Source organism: Salmo salar, chromosome ssa12 (genome assembly GCF_905237065.1).
Source record: "Salmo salar chromosome ssa12, Ssal_v3.1, whole genome shotgun sequence".
NCBI lineage: Eukaryota > Metazoa > Chordata > Actinopteri > Salmoniformes > Salmonidae > Salmo > Salmo salar.
In genome coordinates, this window is record NC_059453.1 from 5,024,915 (window position 1) to 5,045,737 (window position 20,823).

At 43.2% G+C, this 20,823-nt stretch overlaps 1 protein-coding gene across 1 annotated transcript; it reads left to right on the forward strand.

Moving 5' to 3' along the window:
* Window positions 1-459: 459 nt before the first annotated feature.
* On the forward strand, window positions 460-19,237 carry LOC106595590 (monocyte to macrophage differentiation factor 2). Its single transcript, XM_045690515.1, has 7 exons — window positions 460-1,298; window positions 9,118-9,199; window positions 10,133-10,293; window positions 11,356-11,430; window positions 15,187-15,288; window positions 18,156-18,225; window positions 18,654-19,237. The coding sequence occupies exons 1-7, from the start codon at window positions 1,285-1,287 to the stop codon at window positions 18,855-18,857; spliced, it is 708 nt and encodes a 235-aa protein (XP_045546471.1). The 5' UTR covers window positions 460-1,284; the 3' UTR covers window positions 18,858-19,237.
* Window positions 19,238-20,823: the final 1,586 nt, after the last annotated feature.

Here is a 20,823-nt window from a genome sequence, read left to right on the forward strand (position 1 = left end):
TTTTTTTAATATAATGGACTAACCCTAAAAGTGCAGTAAATGCAGTCGACTGTGGTATTTTGGACATGGTAATTGCAGAATATCTGCAGTTAGACTGCACTCTGACCGCAATCTTTTTTTCGTAACGGAAATGATTCAGAATTGTAATGCATTTGGTTGGAGGCAGGTGATTAGTTTACTGTGTGATGTATTATATCTGTGGTAAGTTGCAGGTGCCTACAGGGTAAAACATTTTTTTTAAAAGCCATTAACCCCGTTTTGAAAAGAGGAAACCGAACATTCTGCTCCGTTATCAAGTGCCGATATATTAGAGCGCAACTGTAGCTATAGGACTTGTTATAATAGAAAGCCTCAGAGTGGAACGCTACAGCAGGTATTTGTATAATCATGAAGAAAGCCAAGCAGCAGTACCTGTTAAATGCTTATGCTGGTCATAATATGCATTTAATAAATGATTTACTATCATAGACGGTGTGTGTGTGTCTGTCCAAGGGTTTGATAAGACTGCTCTGACGTCAACTAGTAACTGTTATGAGAATGTGTCGAGACACGCCGAGTTTCACACCGCAGTTTTCTATAAACTCATCACGTAAAATCATTCAGACACTCACATCCCGATCCCTCCCGTTTTATTTAGGTGTAGGACTCACGTCATCTAGCGGCCACATTCAGGACGCACAACGTTGATAAACTACCAGAAGTCTTGGAAATAGATGCTGGCTTCAAGCTTTGCTGGAGGAGTTTTTATGTTAAATAATAAGATGCATTATGATGTTGACAGAAATTCTGACTTGATGCTGTAGCCGTCCGTTTGGTTCTCAGAAAATAAAGAGAAAGAACCAACTATTCTCCAACCCAGTATCTCTGGACGCTTACAACAACATCATGACTTGGATCCAGATTGAACCGTTACCGAATCCATAAAAAAAAAATATGTATATATTTTTTTTAATTCTTTTTTTTAATTCTTCCGCGACGCAGGAAGACTGTTTTCCCTGGAAACCGTTTTCATCGTTCGCACTTCCGGCTGTATCCTGCTCTGGATCCAGCAACATATATCGTCGCTGCAGCACCTCGGCTCGGCATCCCGGAGACTCACTAGTCGGTGATCAGCAGCACCATCAGCACCATCAGCTGAGGCTCAGATGTGCGTTAGATAGCTAGTAGCAGCTGGAATCAACCAAGTCAGGACAGGACGCTGCTCCAACACACAACACGGAAGACCATTTCTTATCACTACTACACCTCTCTACGTCAACTGTTGCTGTTTTTCCCACATTTTAAATGAATCTTGTAAGGTATGTGGTATTGGGTTTTTATCAATTGCCCTAAATGTGTAACATTAATTTATTTATGATTTATTTATCGTGACGTCCAGTTAGTAAGACGTTATATCAACGTGAATGTGTTGGTTTGATAACCCGAACATGCACATATCAATAACCAGCTGTGATGTTGCTAACCTATTTGGGACTCACTGTGACTGCTGCCCCATATTAGTTTGGTTTATGTAACGCTATTATTTAGTACAATACGACAATGATGATAATAATACAATAATAATGAGGTGGAAAACCGTTGGAATGGTTGAAGGTATGAGTTCTGTCTACGTCGCTTGGGAGATGATCTGTTTTACAGTAGAATAACGAATACCGATTATGGTCCTTATCGATAATACCGACCTGGAACCGAAAGGACCGCACAGGGACGTACAACTTTTACTAATCTATTTAATGTAAATGTCCTTGTACAGGCTGCACTACCATGGCCAAGTTGTTTCCATGGTTTCTGATTTAAAGTAGTTATATCATCAGATGACATCAGACTGATGCATTTACACCAGTAGACTTTTACTAGTGTGTGGGCTTACCCCAGTTTTGTCAGTAAGCAGGGTGGTTCTGTACATCTGACTATTGGTGGATAGTTCAATCAATGTTAGCCTAGGTGTGTGTGTGTGTGTGTATAAACGGTGAGAGGAGATGACAGATAAGTAGTTGTATTGTTACTATCCTCCTGTACTACTACGCCACTTTGTCTTGAAGCAGACAGACAGACAGGTCTGACCACACTGATTACAGACAGACAGACAGACAGGTCTGGACACACTGACTACAGACAGACAGACAGGTCTGGACACACTGACTACAGACAGGTCTGGACACACTGACTACAGACAGGTCTGGACACACTGACTACAGACAGACAAACAGGTCTGGACACACTGACTACAGACAGACAGACAGGTCTGGACACACTGACTACAGACAGACAGACAGGTCTGGACACACTGACTACAGACAGACAGACAGGTCTGGACACACTGACTACAGACAGACAGACAGGTCTGGACACACTGACTACAGACAGACAGGATACTGCAGTCAGAAAGAGAGACTGTCACACATACAGAGTCTGGACTCGGTGTAGCCCTGCTGGTCTTTGGCTCTGTGATCTGTTGGTCTGGCCTGGCCATGTGTGTGTGGCCTGGGGCTCAGATCATTAACAGACAGCTTGATAACCTAATTAACAGAACTGCCAGCTGTCTGTATATGGAGGGATGGTGGGGAGGGGGAGGGATGGATGGTGGGGAGAGGGAGGGGTAGAGATGGAAAGAGAGGGGGTAGAGAGAGAGATGGGGGGGATGGTGGGGAGGGGTAGAGATGGAGGGGAGGGAGGGATGGATGGTGGGGAGGGGTGGAGAGCGAGGGAAGGATGGATTGAGGGGAGTGATGTGGGGAGGGGTAAAGATTGATAGAGAGAGAGGGTAGAGATGGAAAGAGAGAGCGAGAGAGGGGTGGAAAGAAAGAGGAAGGAGGAAGTCCCTGTATTCAGGCCAGGTGCTGTGTGTTTAGAGCCTAGAGAGGGACAATCTCTACCTACTTTATAGTGTTTAGAGACTAGAGGGACAACCTCTACCTACTTTATAGTGTTTAGAGACTAGAGAGGGACAACCTCTACCTACTTTATAGTGTTTAGAGACTAGAGAGGGACAACCTCTACCTACTTTATAGTGTTTAGAGACTAGAGAGGGACAACCTCTACCTACTTTATAGTGTTTAGAGACTAGAGAGGGACAACCTCTACCTACTTTATAGTGTTTAGAGACTAGAGGGACAACCTCTACCTACTTTATAGTGTTTAGAGACTAGAGGGACAACCTCTACCTACTTTATAGTGTTTAGAGACTAGAGAGGGACAACCTCTACCTACTTTATAGTGTTTAGAGACTAGAGAGGGACAACCTCTACCTACTTTATAGTGTTTAGAGACTTGAGGGACAACCTCTACCTACTTTATAGTGTTTAGAGACTAGAGGGACAACCTCTACCTAGTTTATAGTGTTTAGAGACTAGAGAGGGACAACCTCTACCTACTTTATAGTGTTTAGAGACTAGAGGGACAACCTCTACCTACTTTATAGTGTTTAGAGACTAGAGAGGGACAACCTCTACCTACTTTATAGTGTTTAGAGACTAGAGAGGGACAACCTCTACCTACTTTATAGTGTTTAGAGACTAGAGGGACAACCTCTACCTACTTTATAGTGTTTAGAGAGACAACCTCTACCTACTTTATAGTGTTTAGAGACTAGAGAGGGACAACCTCTACCTACTTTATAGTGTTTAGAGACTTGAGGGACAACCTCTACCTACTTTATAGTGTTTAGAGACTAGAGGGACAACCTCTACCTAGTTTATAGTGTTTAGAGACTAGAGAGGGACAACCTCTACCTACTTTATAGTGTTTAGAGACTAGAGGGACAACCTCTACCTACTTTATAGTGTTTAGAGACTAGAGGGACAACCTCTACCTACTTTATAGTGTTTAGAGACTAGAGAGGGACAACCTCTACCTACTTTATAGTGTTTAGAGACTAGAGAGGGACAACCTCTACCTACTTTATAGTGTTTAGAGACTAGAGGGACAACCTCTACCTACTTTATAGTGTTTAGAGGGACAACCTCTACCTACTTTATAGTGTTTAGAGAGACAACCTCTACCTACTTTATAGTGTTTAGAGACTAGAGAGAGACAACCTCTACCTACTTTATAGTGTTTAGAGACTAGAGAGACAACCTCTACCTACTTTATAGTGTTTAGAGACTAGAGGGACAACCTCTACCTACTTTATAGTGTTTAGAGACTAGAGAGGGACAACCTCTATCTACTTTATAGTGTTTAGAGACTAGAGAGGGACAACCTCTACCTACTTTATAGTGTTTAGAGACTAGAGGGACAACCTCTACCTACTTTATAGTGTTTAGAGACTAGAGGGACAACCTCTACCTACTTTATAGTGTTTAGGGACTAGAGGGACAACCTCTACCTACTTTATAGTGTTTAGAGAGTAGAGAGGGACAACCTCTACCTACTTTATAGTGTTTAGAGACTAGAGGGACAACCTCTACCTACTTTATAGTGTTTAGAGACTAGAGGGACAACCTCTACCTACTTTATAGTGTTTAGGGACTAGAGGGACAACCTCTACCTACTTTATAGTGTTTAGGGACTAGAGGGACAACCTCTACCTACTTTATTGTGTTTAGAGACTGGAGAGGGACAACCTCTACCTACTTTATAGTGTTTAGAGACTAGAGGGACAACCTCTACCTACTTTATAGTGTTTAGAGACTAGAGGGACAACCTCTACCTACTTTATAGTGTTTAGAGAGGGACAACCTCTACCTACTTTATAGTGTTTAGAGACTAGAGAGGGACAACCTCTACCTACTTTATAGTGTTTAGAGACTAGAGAGGGACAACCTCTACCTACTTTATAGGGATGAGGGTGATGTTGCTCCTCTTCATGGTCTTGGGTCAATTTTGCATTTTATCCACTAATGGTTAAGGTTATGATTGGGAGAGGGGAAACTGATCCTAGGGCTGTACCTAGGGGAAACTGATCCTAGGGCTGTACCTAGGGGAAACTGATCCTAGGGCTGTACCTAGGGGAAACTGATCCTAGGTCTGTACCTAGGGGAAACTGATCCTAGGGCTGTACCTAAGGGAAACTGATCCTAGGTCTGTACCTAGGGGAAACTGATCCTAGGTCTGTACCTAGGGGAAACTGATCCTAGGTCTGTACCTAGGGGAAACTGATCCTAGGTCTGTACCTAGGGGAAACTGATCCTAGGGCTGTACCTGGGGGAAACTGATCCTAGGGCTGTACCTGGGGGAAGCTGATCCTAGGGCTGTACCTAGGGGAAACTGATCCTAGGTCTGTACCTAGGGGAAACTGATCCTAGGGCTGTACCTAGGGGAAACTGATCCTAGGGCTGTACCTAGGGGAAACTGATCCTAGGGCTGTACCTAGGGGAAGCTGTACCTAGGGGAAGCTGATCCTAGGTCTGTACCTTGGGGAAGCTGATCCTAGGGCTGTACCTAGGGGAAACTGATCCTAGGGCTGTACCTAGGGGAAGCTGTACCTAGGGGAAGCTGATCCTAGGGCTGTACCTAGGGGAAGCTGATCCTAGGGCTGTACCTAGGGGAAACTGATCCTAGGGCTGTACCTAGGGGAAGCTGTACCTAGGGGAAGCTGTACCTAGGGGAAACTCATCCTAGGTCTGTACCTAGGGGAAACTGATCCTAGGTCTGTACCTAGGGGAAACTGATCCTAGGTCTGTACCTAGGGGAAACTCATCCTAGATCTGTACCTAGGGGAAACTTCACCCCAGAACACATTACAGAGACTTACTGGGCCAGGAGTCTGTGTGTGACAGACTGGGGTTGAACCCTGTGACTGTGTTAGCCAGTTGAGCTAAAGCCCTGGGAGCTAATGCAACTCTTCGTGTGTGTGTGCGGTGGTGACAGTGACTCGGTTCTTTCACAGGGACAGGAACACACACCACCCCGCCTCTTTCTATGTGGCCCAGATATAACCGCTGACGTTACACACACACACCGTGTCTACATGTCTTGTGTGTGTTCCTGTCTCCACACATCCTCTTTTCTTCAGGCTAATTTAATCACTGAGAAGAAAGGAGGGGAGAGGGTGATGGATCTGGGAGTGAGGAGAAGGATGGGAGGAGAGAGGGATGGAGGGAGAGATGGATCTGGGGGTGAGGAGAAGGATGGAGGGAGAGATGGATCTGGGGGTGAGGAGAAGGATGGAGGGAGAGATGGATCTGGGGGTGAGGAGAAGGATGGAGGGAGAGATGGATCTGGGGGTGAGGAGAAGGATGGAGGGAGAGATGGATCTGGGGGTGAGGAGAAGGATGGAGGGAGAGATGGATCTGGGGGTGAGGAGAAGGATGGAGGGAGAGATGGATCTGGGGGTGAGGAGAAGGAGACAGGGATGGAGGGAGAGATGGATCTGGGAGTGAGGAGAAGGATGGGAGGAGACAGGGATGGAGGGAGAGGAGAGAGAAGAGGAAAAGGGAGTTTTCAGTGACATAAATTCCTTGCTCGGGGGTTTCCATGGCTACAGTGACATCACCACTCTACAGCTACGTCGTGTGTGTGTGTGTGTGTGTGTGTGTGTGTGTGTGTGTGTGTGTGTGTGTGTGTGTGTGTGTGTGTGTGTGTGTGTGTGTGTGTGTGTGTGTGTGAGAGAGAGACAGACTTCTTATTTCGGCCTCAGTTGATCCGTGGTTACTGGCAGTTGCCAGGCAACTGTAGTCATGGCAAAAAGCAGGTTTCTGAGAGAGATTCCAGAACTCTGTTATCAATCAGAGATGTTCTTTCAATCAGACAAAACTAACACAGACTGATGGAGGGAGGTGGAGAGAGACAAAATGGGGGGAGCAGGAATGAATAGAGAGGGAGGGGGCAGTATCATTTAATAACATGTAGTCAGTGATGTTACTGTCAGAACGAGGAGTAACATTTAATAACATGTAGTCAGTGATGTTACTGTATGAACGAGGAGTAACATTTAATAACATGTAGTCAGTGATGTTACTGTATGAACGAGGAGTAACATTTAATAACATGTAGTCAGTGATGTTACTGTCAGAACGAGGAGTAACATTTAATAACATGTAGTCAGTGATGTTACTGTATGAACGAGGAGTAACATTTAATAACATGTAGTCAGTGATGTTACTGTCAGAACGAGGAGTAACATTTAATAACATGTAGTCAGTGATGTTACTGTATGAACGAGGAGTAACATTTAATAACATGTAGTCAGTGATGTTACTGTATGAACGAGGAGTAACATTTAATAACATGTAGTCAGTGACGTTACTGTCAGAACGAGGAGTATCATTTAATAACATGTAGTCAGTGACGTTACTGTCAGAACGAGGAGTAACATTTAATAACATGTAGTCAGTGATGTTACTGTATGAACGAGGAGTAACATTTAATAACATGTAGTCAGTGACGTTACTGTCAGAACGAGGAGTAACATTTAATAACATGTAGTCAGTGATGTTACTGTATGAACGAGGAGTAACATTTAATAACATGTAGTCAGTGATGTTACTGTCAGAACGAGGAGTAACATTTAATAACATGTAGTCAGTGATGTTACTGTATGAACGAGGAGTAACATTTAATAACATGTAGTCAGTGATGTTACTGTCAGAACGAGGAGTAACATTTAATAACATGTAGTCAGTGATGTTACTGTCAGAACGAGGAGTAACATTTAATAACATGTAGTCAGTGATGTTACTGTCAGAACGAGGAGTAACATTTAATAACATGTAGTCAGTGATGTTACTGTCAGAACGAGGAGTAACATTTAATAACATGTAGTCAGTGATGTTACTGTCAGAACGAGGAGTAACATTTAATAACATGTAGTCAGTGATGTTACTGTATGAACGAGGAGTAACATTTAATAACATGTAGTCAGTGACGTTACTGTCAGAACGAGGAGTAACATTTAATAACATGTAGTCAGTGATGTTACTGTCAGAACGAGGAGTAACATTTAATAACATGTAGTCAGTGATGTTACTGTCAGAACGAGGAGTAACATTTAATAACATGTAGTCAGTGATGTTACTGTATGAACGAGGAGTAACATTTAATAACATGTAGTCAGTGATGTTACTGTATGAACGAGGAGTAACATTTAATAACATGTAGTCAGTGATGTTACTGTCAGAACGAGGAGTAACATTTAATAACATGTAGTCAGTGATGTTACTGTATGAACGAGGAGTAACATTTAATAACATGTAGTCAGTGATGTTACTGTCAGAACGAGGAGTAACATTTAATAACATGTAGTCAGTGATGTTACTGTATGAACGAGGAGTAACATTTAATAACATGTAGTCAGTGATGTTACTGTATGAACGAGGAGTAACATTTAATAACATGTAGTCAGTGACGTTACTGTCAGAACGAGGAGTATCATTTAATAACATGTAGTCAGTGACGTTACTGTCAGAACGAGGAGTAACATTTAATAACATGTAGTCAGTGATGTTACTGTATGAACGAGGAGTAACATTTAATAACATGTAGTCAGTGACGTTACTGTCAGAACGAGGAGTAACATTTAATAACATGTAGTCAGTGATGTTACTGTATGAACGAGGAGTAACATTTAATAACATGTAGTCAGTGATGTTACTGTCAGAACGAGGAGTAACATTTAATAACATGTAGTCAGTGATGTTACTGTATGAACGAGGAGTAACATTTAATAACATGTAGTCAGTGATGTTACTGTCAGAACGAGGAGTAACATTTAATAACATGTAGTCAGTGATGTTACTGTCAGAACGAGGAGTAACATTTAATAACATGTAGTCAGTGATGTTACTGTCAGAACGAGGAGTAACATTTAATAACATGTAGTCAGTGATGTTACTGTCAGAACGAGGAGTAACATTTAATAACATGTAGTCAGTGATGTTACTGTCAGAACGAGGAGTAACATTTAATAACATGTAGTCAGTGATGTTACTGTATGAACGAGGAGTAACATTTAATAACATGTAGTCAGTGACGTTACTGTCAGAACGAGGAGTAACATTTAATAACATGTAGTCAGTGATGTTACTGTCAGAACGAGGAGTAACATTTAATAACATGTAGTCAGTGATGTTACTGTCAGAACGAGGAGTAACATTTAATAACATGTAGTCAGTGATGTTACTGTCAGAACGAGGCAGAACGCTGATTGTTCTGTTTGTTGTCTGTTCTGAATTCCAGATTTATGAATAACAGAGTTCCGTCCAATAAGAGGTATCAACCCACAGACTATGAACATGCTGCAAACTGTGCTACACACGCGGTGAGACACACACACACACACACACACACACACACACAGAGAGAAACACACACACGCACACACACGCGGTGAGACACACACAAACATATACACATACAAACACACACATACACATACAAACACAAATACATACATACCGAAACAAACACACACACAATGAGACACACACACACACCGTGAGATTATAATCATGATTATAATCTAACAATGCCAGGTAGCAGACACTTTTGTCCAAAGCGACTAACAGTCATGTGTGCATACATGTTATGTTTGGGTGTTCCTGGGAGTTGAACCCACTGAGCTACAGAGGACCACCGTGTTATGTTTGGGTGGTCCTGGGAGTTGAACCAACAGAGGACCACCGTGTTATGTTTGGGTGGTTCTGGGAGTTGAACCCACTGAGCTACAGAGGACCACCGTGTTATGTTTGGGTGGTCCTGGGAGTTGAACCCACTGAGCTACAGAGGACCACCGTGTTATGTTTGGGTTGTCCTGGGAGTTGAACCCACTGAGCTACAGAGGACCACCATGTTATGTTTGGGTGTTCCTGGGAGTTGAACCCACTGAGCTACAGAGGACCACCGTGTTATGTTTGGGTTGTCCTGGGAGTTGAACCAACAGAGGACCACCGTGTTATGTTTGGGTGGTCCTGGGAGTTGAACCAACAGAGGACCACCGTGTTATGTTTGGGTGGTTCTGGGAGTTGAACCCACTGAGCTACAGAGGACCACCGTGTTATGTTTGGGTGGTCCTGGGAGTTGAACCCACTGAGCTACAGAGAACCACCGTGTTATGTTTGGGTTGTCCTGGGAGTTGAACCAACAGAGGACCACCGTGTTATGTTTTGGTGGTCCTGGGAGTTGAACCCACTGAGCTGCAAAGGACCACCATTGTTGAATCGAATAATTTGTGTGTGTGCTCTATTTCCTGCAGCTGTGGGTAATCCCCAGCCTATTGGGCAGCTCTGTGCTGCACTTCCTGTCTGAGGACCAATGGGAGCGTGTCTCAGCCTGGCTCTATGGGGCGGGGCTCACCTCCCTCTTCCTCATCTCTACTCTGTTCCACACAGTGACCTGGAAGAAAAGCCACCTACGGTACACACACACACACAGTCACGCACACACAGTCACGCACAAAAACACTTTTGATTTTTCTCTCCCCCCCTCTATCCCTCTCTCTTACCCCCCCTGTCTCTCCCTCTCTCTCTCTCTCCTCTCCCCCCTCTCCCTCGCTCTCTATCCCTCTCTCTTACCCCCCTGTCTCTCTCTCTCCTCTCCCCCCTCTCCCTCTCTCTCTATCCCTCTCTCTTCCCCCCCTGTCTCTCCCTCTCTCTCTCCTCTCCCCCCTCTCCCTCTCTCTCTATCCCTCTCTCTTACCCCCTGTCTCTCCCTCTCTCTCTCCTCTCCCCCCTCTCCCTCTCTCTCTATCCCTCTCTCTTACCCCCCCTGTCTCTCTCTCCTCTCCCCCTCGCTCTATCCCTCTCTCTTACCCCCCGTCTCTCCCTCTCTCTCTCCTCTCCCCCTCTCCCTCTCTCTCTATCCCTCTCTCTTACCCCCCGTCTCTCCCTCTCTCTCTCTCTCTCCCCCTCTCCCTCTCTCTCTATCCCTCTCTCTTACCCCCCGTCTCTCCCTCTCTCTCTCTCTCTCTCTCTCTCTCTCTCTCTCTCTCTCTCTCTCTCTCTCCTCCCTCTCTGGGAGGGGATTAGAGTTATATTAATATATTATTGTCATTACAGAGATGGTAATGTTTGTCTCTGCAGGGTTATTCTGTGGTTCTAGTGTAAAGATATTATCATGTTATAACAGGGTTGTAGTAATGGTCTATACTGCGGTTTAGGGTTAGATAGTATGTAGCCTGTAATAATTTCTCGGTAGGGCGTTGTTTCCACATTAACAAAAAAAAAAAAGAGTCAGTTCAGAACAAAATCTTATTTACAATGACGGCCTACCGGGGAACAGGGGGTTAACTGCCTTGTTCAGGGGCAGAATGACAGATTTTTACCTTGTCAGCTCTGGGATTCCATCCAGCAACATTTCGGTTACTGCCCCAACACTCTAACCACCAGTCTACCTGCCGATCTGTGTATAAGGTTAGGGTTAGGTAGTGTATATGGTTAATAGCAGCAGTATGTATAATCATGTTCTGTATCTCTCTAGGTCTGTGGAGCACTGTTTCCACATGTGTGACAGAATGGTGATCTATTTCTTCATAGCAGCCTCCTACGCCCCCTGGTGAGTCAGAGGTGCTACTGCAGCCTCATTGTCAAACTACACTACACTACTGTCTCTATAACCACTACTGTCTCTGTAACTAGACTACACTACTGTCTCTATAACTAGACTACACTACTGTCTCTATAACTAGACTACTGTCTCTATAACCACTACTGTCTCTGTAACTAGACTACACTACTGTCTCTATAACTAGACTACACTACTGTCTCTATAACTAGACTACACTACTGTCTCTATAACTAGACTACACTACTGTCTCTATAACTCGACTACACTACTGTCTCTATAACTACACTACACTACTGTCTCTATAACCACTACTGTGTCTATAACCACTACTGTCTCTATAACTAGACTACACTACTGTCTCTATAACTAGACTACACTACTGTCTCTATAACCACTACTGTCTCTATAACCACTACTGTCTCTTTAACCACTACTGTCTCTCTAACTAGACTGCACTACTGTCTTTATAACTAGACTACACTACTGACTCTGTAACTAGACTACACTACTGTCTCTATAACTAGACTACACTACTGTCTCTATAACTAGACTACACTACTGTCTCTATAACCACTACTGTGTCTATAACCACTACTGTCTCTATAACTAGACTACACTACTGTCTCTATAACTAGACTACACTACTGTCTCTATAACCACTACTGTCTCTATAACCACTACTGTCTCTTTAACCACTACTGTCTCTCTAACTAGACTGCACTACTGTCTTTATAACTAGACTACACTACTGACTCTGTAACTAGACTACACTACTGTCTCTATAACTAGACTACACTACTGTCTCTATAACTCGACTACACTACTGTCTCTGTAACTCGACTACACTACTGTCTCTGTAACTACACTACACTACTGTCTCTGTAACTAGACTACACTACTGTCTCTATAACTAGACTACACTACTGTCTCTATAACTAGACTACACTACTGTCTCTATAACTAGACTACTGTCTCTATAACCACTACTGTCTCTATAACTAGACTACTGTCTCTATAACTAGACTACACTGCTGTCTCTATAACTATACTACACTACTGTCTCTGTAACTATACTACACTACTGTCTCTATAACTAGACTACTGTCTCTACAACTAGACTACACTACTGTCTCTGTAACTAGACTACACTACTGTCTCTGTAACTAGACTACACTACTGTCTCTATAACTAGACTACACTACTGTCTCTATAACTAGACTACTGTCTCTATAACCACTACTGTCTCTATAACTAGACTACTGTCTCTATAACTAGACTACACTGCTGTCTCTATAACTATACTACACTACTGTCTCTGTAACTATATTACACTACTGTCTCTATAACTAGACTACTGTCTCTATAACTAGACTACTGTCTCTATAACTAGACTACACTACTGTCTCTATAACTAGACTACACTACTGTCTCTATAACTAGTTTGCACTGCTGTCTCTATAACTATACTACACTACTGTCTCTATAACTAGACTACACTACAGTCTCTATAACTAGACTGCACTGCTGTCTCTATAACTAGACTACACTATTGTCTCTATAACTAGACTACACTACTGTCTCTATAACTAGACTGTCTCTATAACTAGACTACACTACTGTCTCTATAACTACACTACACTACTGTCTCTATAACTAGACTACACTACTGTCTCTATAACTAGACTACTGTCTCTATAACTAGACTGTACTACTGTCTCTATAACTAGACTACACTACTGTCTCTGTAACTAGACTACACTACTGTCTCTATAACTCGACTACACTACTGTCTCTACAACTAGACTACACTACTGTCTCTATAACCACTACTGTCTCTATAACTACACTACACTACAGTCTCTATAACTAGACTACTGTCTCTATAACCACTACTGTTTCTATAACTAGACTACACTACTGTCTCTATAACTAGACTACACTACTGTCTCTATAACTACACTACACTACTGTCTTTATAACTAGACTACACTACTGTCTCTATAACTAGACTGCACTGCTGTCTCTATAACTAGACTACACTACTGTCTACCATTATAATATCTGTGATACCAGGCTGCATGTATATATATATAATAATCTACCGTTATAATATCTGTGATACCAGGCTGCATGTATATATATAATAATCTACCGTTATAATATCTGTGATACCAGGCTGCATGTATATATATATAATAATCTACCGTTATAATATCTGTGATACCAGGCTGCATGTATATATATATAATAATCTACCGTTATAATATCTGTGATACCAGGCTGCATGTATATATATAATAATCTACCATTATAATATCTGTGATACCAGGCTGCATGTATATATATATAATAATCTACCATTATAATATCTGTGATACCAGGCTGCATGTATATATATAATAATCTACCATTATAATATCTGTGATACCAGGCTGCATGTATATATATAATAATCTACCATTATAATATCTGTGATACCAGGCTGCATGTATATATATAATAATCTACCATTATAATATCTGTGATACCAGGCTGCATGTATATATATAATAATCTACCATTATAATATCTGTGATACCAGGCTGCATGTATATATATAATAATCTACCGTTATAATATCTGTGATACCAGGCTGCATGTATATATATATAATAATCTACCGTTATAATATCTGTGATACCAGGCTGCATGTATATATATAATAATCTACCATTATAATATCTGTGATACCAGGCTGCATGTATATATATAATAATCTACCATTATAATATCTGTGATACCAGGCTGCATGTATATATATAATAATCTACCGTTATAATATCTGTGATACCAGGCTGCATGTATATATATATAATAATCTACCATTATAATATCTGTGATACCAGGCTGCATGTATATATATAATAATCTACCATTATAATATCTGTGATACCAGGCTGCATGTATATATATATATATATAATAATCTGCCATTATAATATCTTACATATACTGGGCTACACTAGTCTGGACTAGATCATCATATACTGAACTACACTAGTCTGGACTACAGCATCATATACTGAACTACACTAGTCTGGACTACAGCATCATATACTGGACTACACTTGTCTGGACTACATCATCATATACTGTAATACATCATCATATTCTGTACTACACTAGTCTGGACTACAGCATCATATACTGTACTACACTAGTCTGGACTACACTAGTCTGGACTACAGCATCATATACTGTACTACACTAGTCTGGACTACACTAGTCTGGACTGCAGCATCATATACTGTACTACACTAGTGTGGACTACACTAGTCTGGACTACAGCATCATATACTGTACTACACTACTCTGGACTACACTAGTCTGGACCACACTAGTCTGGACCACACTAGTCTGGACTACACTAGTCTGGACTACAGCATCATATACTGTACTACACTAGTCTTGACTACACTAGTCTGGACTACACTAGTCTGGACTACAGCATCATATACTGTACTACACTAGTCTGGACTACACTAGTCTGGATTACACTAGTCTGGACTACAGCATCATATACTGGACTACACTAGTCTGGACTACAGCATCATATACTGTACTACACTAGTCTGGACTACACTAGTCTGGACTACAGTAGTCTGGACTACATCATCAGATCAGTCTGCTGAACTTGTGAATATGATGACCTTGTTTTGTGTGTAGTCTGTTTAAAGTATGTGATGTAACATGAATATTATCCAGGTTGAACCTGCGGGAGCTAGGACCCTGGACCTGTCACATGAGGTGGTTGGTCTGGGTGATGGCCTCTGTCGGAACCACATACGTCTTCTTCTTCCACGAGAGGTAACGTGTTTGTGGATGAGGGTGGGGGGTGGGTGTCTTCTTCCACTAGAGGTAACGTGGATGAGGGTGGGGGGGTGGGTGTCGTCTTCCACTAGAGGTAACGTGTTTGTGGATGAGGGGGGATGTCTTCTTCCACTAGAGGTAACGTGTTTGTGGATGAGGGGGGGTGTCTTCTTCCACTAGAGGTAACGTGTTTGTGGATGATGGGGGGTGTCTTCTTCCACTAGAGGTAACGTGTTTGTGGATGAGGGGGGGTCTTCTTCCACTAGAGGTAACGTGTTTGTGGATGAGGGGGGGTGTCTTCTTCCACTAGAGGTAACGTGTTTGTGGATGAGGGGGGTGTCTTCTTCCACTAGAGGTAACGTGTTTGTGGATGAGGGGGGTGTCTTCTTCCACTAGAGGTAACGTGTTTGTGGATGAGGGGGGATGTCTTCTTCCACTAGAGGTAATGTGTTTGTGGATGAGGGGGGGTGTCTTCTTCCACTAGAGGTAACGTGTTTGTGGATGAGGGGGATGTGGGGGTGTCTTCTTCCACTAGAGGTAACGTGTTTGTGGATGAGGGGGGGTGTCTTCTTCCACTAGAGGTAACGTGTTTGTGGATGAGGGGGGTGTCTTCTTCCACTAGAGGTAACGTGTTTGTGGATGAGGGGGGGTGTCTTCTTCCACTAGAGGTAACGTGTTTGTGGATGAGGGGGGGATGTCTTCTTCCACTAGAGGTAACGTGTTTGTGGATGAGGGGGGGATGTCTTCTTCCACTAGAGGTAACGTGTTTGTGGATGAGGGGGGGATGTCTTCTTCCACTAGAGGTAACGTGTTTGTGGATGAGGGGGTGTCTTCTTCCACTAGAGGTAACGTGTTTGTGGATGAGGGGGGGTGTCTTCTTCCACTAGAGGTAACGTGTTTGTGGATGAGGGGGGATGTCTTCTTCCACTAGAGGTAACGTGTTTGTGGATGAGGGGGTGTGTCTTCTTCCACTAGAGGTAACGTGTTTGTGGATGAGGGGGGGTGTCTTCTTCCACTAGAGGTAACGTGTTTGTGGATGAGGGGGGATGTCTTCTTCCACTAGAGGTAACGTGTTTGTGGATGAGGGGGGATGTCTTCTTCCACTAGAGGTAACGTGTTTGTGGATGAGGGGTGTGTCTTCTTCCACTAGAGGTAACGTGTTTGTGGATGAGGGGGGGTGTCTTCTTCCACTAGAGGTAACGTGTTTGTGGATGAGGGGGATGTGTTCTTCCACTCGAGGTAACGTGTTTGTGGATGAGGGGGATGTCTTCTTCCACTAGAGGTAACGTGTTTGTGGATGAGGGGGGATGTCTTCTTCCACTAGAGGTAACGTGTTTGTGGATGAGGGGGGGTGTCTTCTTCCACTAGAGGTAACGTGTTTGTGGATGAGGGGGGGTGTCTTCTTCCACTAGAGGTAACGTGTTTGTGGATGAGGGGGGTGTCTTCTTCCACTAGAGGTAATGTGTTTGTGGATGAGGGGGGTGTCTCCTTCCACTAGAGGTAACGTGTTTGTGGATGAGGGGGATGTGGGGGTGTCTTCTTCCACTAGAGGTAACGTGTTTGTGGATGAGGGGGGGATGTCTTCTTCCACTAGAGGTAACGTGTTTGTGGATGAGGGGGATGTGGGGGTGTCTTCTTCCACTAGAGGTAACGTGTTTGTGGATGAGGGGGGGATGTCTTCTTCCACTAGAGGTAACGTGTTTGTGGATGAGGGGGGTGTCTTCTTCCACTAGAGGTAACGTGTTTGTGGATGAGGGGGGGTGTCTTCTTCCACTAGAGGTAACGTGTTTGTGGATGAGGGGGGTGTCTTCTTCCACTAGAGGTAACGTGTTTGTGGATGAGGGGGATGTGGGGGTGTCTTCTTCCACTAGAGGTAACGTGTTTGTGGATGAGGGGGGATGTCTTCTTCCACTAGAGGTAACGTGTTTGTGGATGAGGGGGTGTCTTCTTCCACTAGAGGTAACGTGTTTGTGGATGAGGGGGGGTGTCTTCTTCCACTAGAGGTAACGTGTTTGTGGATGAGGGGGGGTGTCTTCTTCCACTAGAGGTAACGTGTTTGTGGATGAGGGGGATGTGTTCTTCCACTAGAGGTAACGTGTTTGTGGATGTGGGGGATGTCTTCTTCCACTAGAGGTAACGTGTTTGTGGATGAGGGGGATGTGGGGGTGTCTTCTTCCACTAGAGGTAACGTGTTTGTGGAATAAGGGGGGTTTCTTCTTCCACTAGAGGTAACGTGTTTGTGGATGAGGGGGGGTGTCTTCTTCCACTAGAGGTAACGTGTTTGTGGATGAGGGGGGTGTCTTCTTCCACTAGAGGTAACGTGTTTGTGGATGAGGGGGGGTGTCTTCTTCCACTAGAGGTAACGTGTTTGTGGATGTGGGGGATGTCTTCTTCCACTAGAGGTAACGTGTTTGTGGATGAGGGGGATGTGGGGGTGTCTTCTTCCACTAGAGGTAACGTGTTTGTGGAATAAGGGGGGTTTCTTCTTCCACTAGAGGTAACGTGTTTGTGGATGAGGGGGGTGTCTTCTTCCACGAGAGGTAACGTGTTTGTGGATGAGGGGGGTGTCTTCTTCCACGAGAGGTAACGTGTTTGTGGATGAGGGGGGGTGTCTTCTTCCACGAGAGGTAATGTGCCAAACCCTCACTATGTTTCTGACCTATATCTAACCTCCTCTTTCTCTCTCGCTCTCTCTCTTTCGCTCTTTCTCCTTTCTCTCTCTCTCCTTTTCTCTCTCTCTCTCTCCCTCTCTCTCCTCTCTCCCTTGTCTCTCTCTCTCTCGCTCTCTCTTTCTCCTCTCTTTCACTCTCTCTCTCCCCTTCTCTCTCTCCCTTGTCTCTCTCTCTGTCTCTTCTTGTCTCCAGGTATAAGCTGATGGAACTGATCTGTTATACAGTTATGGGAGTGTTCCCAGCCTTGGTCATCCTGTCCATGGTGAGACACTTTTAGGCATCAAACTCCAAAAATGCTCAAATCGGGGATATTGACTTGCATTGGTTTTGGGGCACAAATGCTAAAAAAGTTAGCATTTTAAGACGGTGGCCAGGTAAACGGTACCAAGCATCGAAAGCTTTCTCTTGTCCGTAGACTGCTTACTGGGTAAGAACCAGTATGTTATAATCATAATAACACATGGGACTTTATAAAGAACTTTAAGGACCCAAAGTCTCTTGACAATTGTAGAAATGAAACAAAAAACAGTAGTCAAAACAAAACAACACAAGGCTAAACAAAAACAGAGAGAACGGTGGGCTCAAGGAGGGGAAAGAGTGTGATGGATCAGTGTATGAATGATTAACCATGTTTGAGAGAAAATGTAATTTGGGTGGACTGTCCCTTTAACCCTTTTTGTACCCCTTTAGCCGGACCGTGAGGGGCTGTGTGAGTTATTAGTGGGCGGTGCCTGTTACTGTCTGGGCATGGTGTTCTTCAAGAGTGATGGCCTCGTCCCATTCGCCCATGCTATCTGGCACCTGTTTGTTGCCATGGGAGCAGGCGTCCATTACTACGCCATCTACCGATACCTCTACACACCAGCAGCCAATCAGATGAAGACATCCAGATGACACACGGAGACAGGGGGCGAGGGGTGATGACGTCACAGGAAGTTGAAGGAAGGAGTGGACTTGTGAAGAAGTGATGTCAAGAAAGGAGGGGTGGAGAGATGTGAATAGAACCATAGAAACATGGAGAGATGTGAATAGAACCATAGAAACGTGGAGAGATGTGCATTGAATCATAGATACGTGGAGAGATGTGAATAGAACCATAGAAACGTGGAGAGATGTGCAATGAATCATAGATACGTGGAGAGATGTGAATAGAACCATAGAAACATGGAGAGATGTGAATTGAACCATAGAAACGTGGAGAGATGTGAATAGAACCATAGAAACGTGGAGAGATGTGAATTGAACCATAGAAACGTGGAGAGATGTGAATTGAACCATAGAAACGTGAAGAGATGTGAATAGAAACGTGGAGAGATTTGAATAGAACCATAGAAACGTGGAGAGATGTGAATTGAACCATAGAAACATGGAGAGATGTGGAGAGATGTGAATTGAACCATAGAAACGTGAAGAGATGTGAATAGAAACGTGGAGAGATTTGAATAGAACCATAGAGATGTGAATTGAACCATAGAAACGTGGAGAGATTTGAATAGAACCATAGAAACGTGGAGAGATGTGAATAGAACCATAGAAACATGGAGAGATGTGAATAGAACCATAGAAACATGGAGAGATGTGAATAGAACCATAGAAACGTGGAGAGATGTGAATTGAACCATAGAAACGTGAAGAGATGTGAATAGAACCATAGAGACGTGGAGATGTGAATTGAACCATAGAAACGTGGAGATATGTGAATTGAACCATAGAAACGTGAAGAGATGTGAATAGAAACGTGGAGAGGTTTGAATAGAACCATAGAAACGTGTAGAGATGTGAATTGAACCATAGAAACATGGAGAGATGAGAATTGAACCATAGAAACATGGAGAGATGTGAATTGAACCATAGAAACATGGAGAGATGTGAATTGAACCATAGAAACATGGAGAGATGTGAATTGAACCATAGAAACATGGAGAGATGTGAATTGAACCATGGAGAGATGTGAATTGAACCATAGAAACATGGAGAGATGTGAATAGAACCATAGAAACATGGAGAGATGTGAATAGAACCATAGAAACATGGAGAGATGTGAATAGAACCATAGAGATGTGAATTGAACCATAGAAACGTGGAGAGATGTGAATTGAACCATAGAAACATGGAGAGATGTGAATTGAACCATAGAAACGTGGAGAGATGTGAATTGAACCATAGAAACGTGGAGAGATGTGAATTGAACCATAGAAACGTGGAGAGATGAGAATAGAAACGTGGAGAGATTTGAATAGAACCATAGAAACGTGGAGAGATGAGAATAGAAACGTGGAGAGATTTGAATAGAACCATAGAAACGTGGAGAGATGTGAATTGACCATAGAAACGTGGAGAGATGAGAATAGAACCATAGAAACATGGGGAGATGAGAATAGAACCATAGAAACATGGAGAGATGAGAATAGAACCATAGAAATGTGGAGAGATGTGAATTGAACCATAGAAACATAGAGAGATGTGAATAGAACCATAGAAACATGGAGAGATGTGAATAGAACCATAGAAACATGGATTTGAATAGAACCATAGAAACGTGGAGAGATTTGAATAGAACCATAGAAACGTGGAGAGATGAGAATAGAACCATAGAAACATGGGGAGATGAGAATAGAACCATAGAAATATGGAGAGATGTGAATTGAACCATAGAAACATGGAGGGATGTGAATAGAACCATAGAAACATGGAGAGATGTGAATAGAACCATAGAAACATGGAGAGATGTGAATAGAACCATAGAAACGTGGAGAGATGTGAATAGAACCATAGAAACGTGGAGAGATGTGAATAGAACCATAGAAACGTGGAGAGATGTGAATAGAACCATAGAAACGTGGAGAGATGTGAATAGATC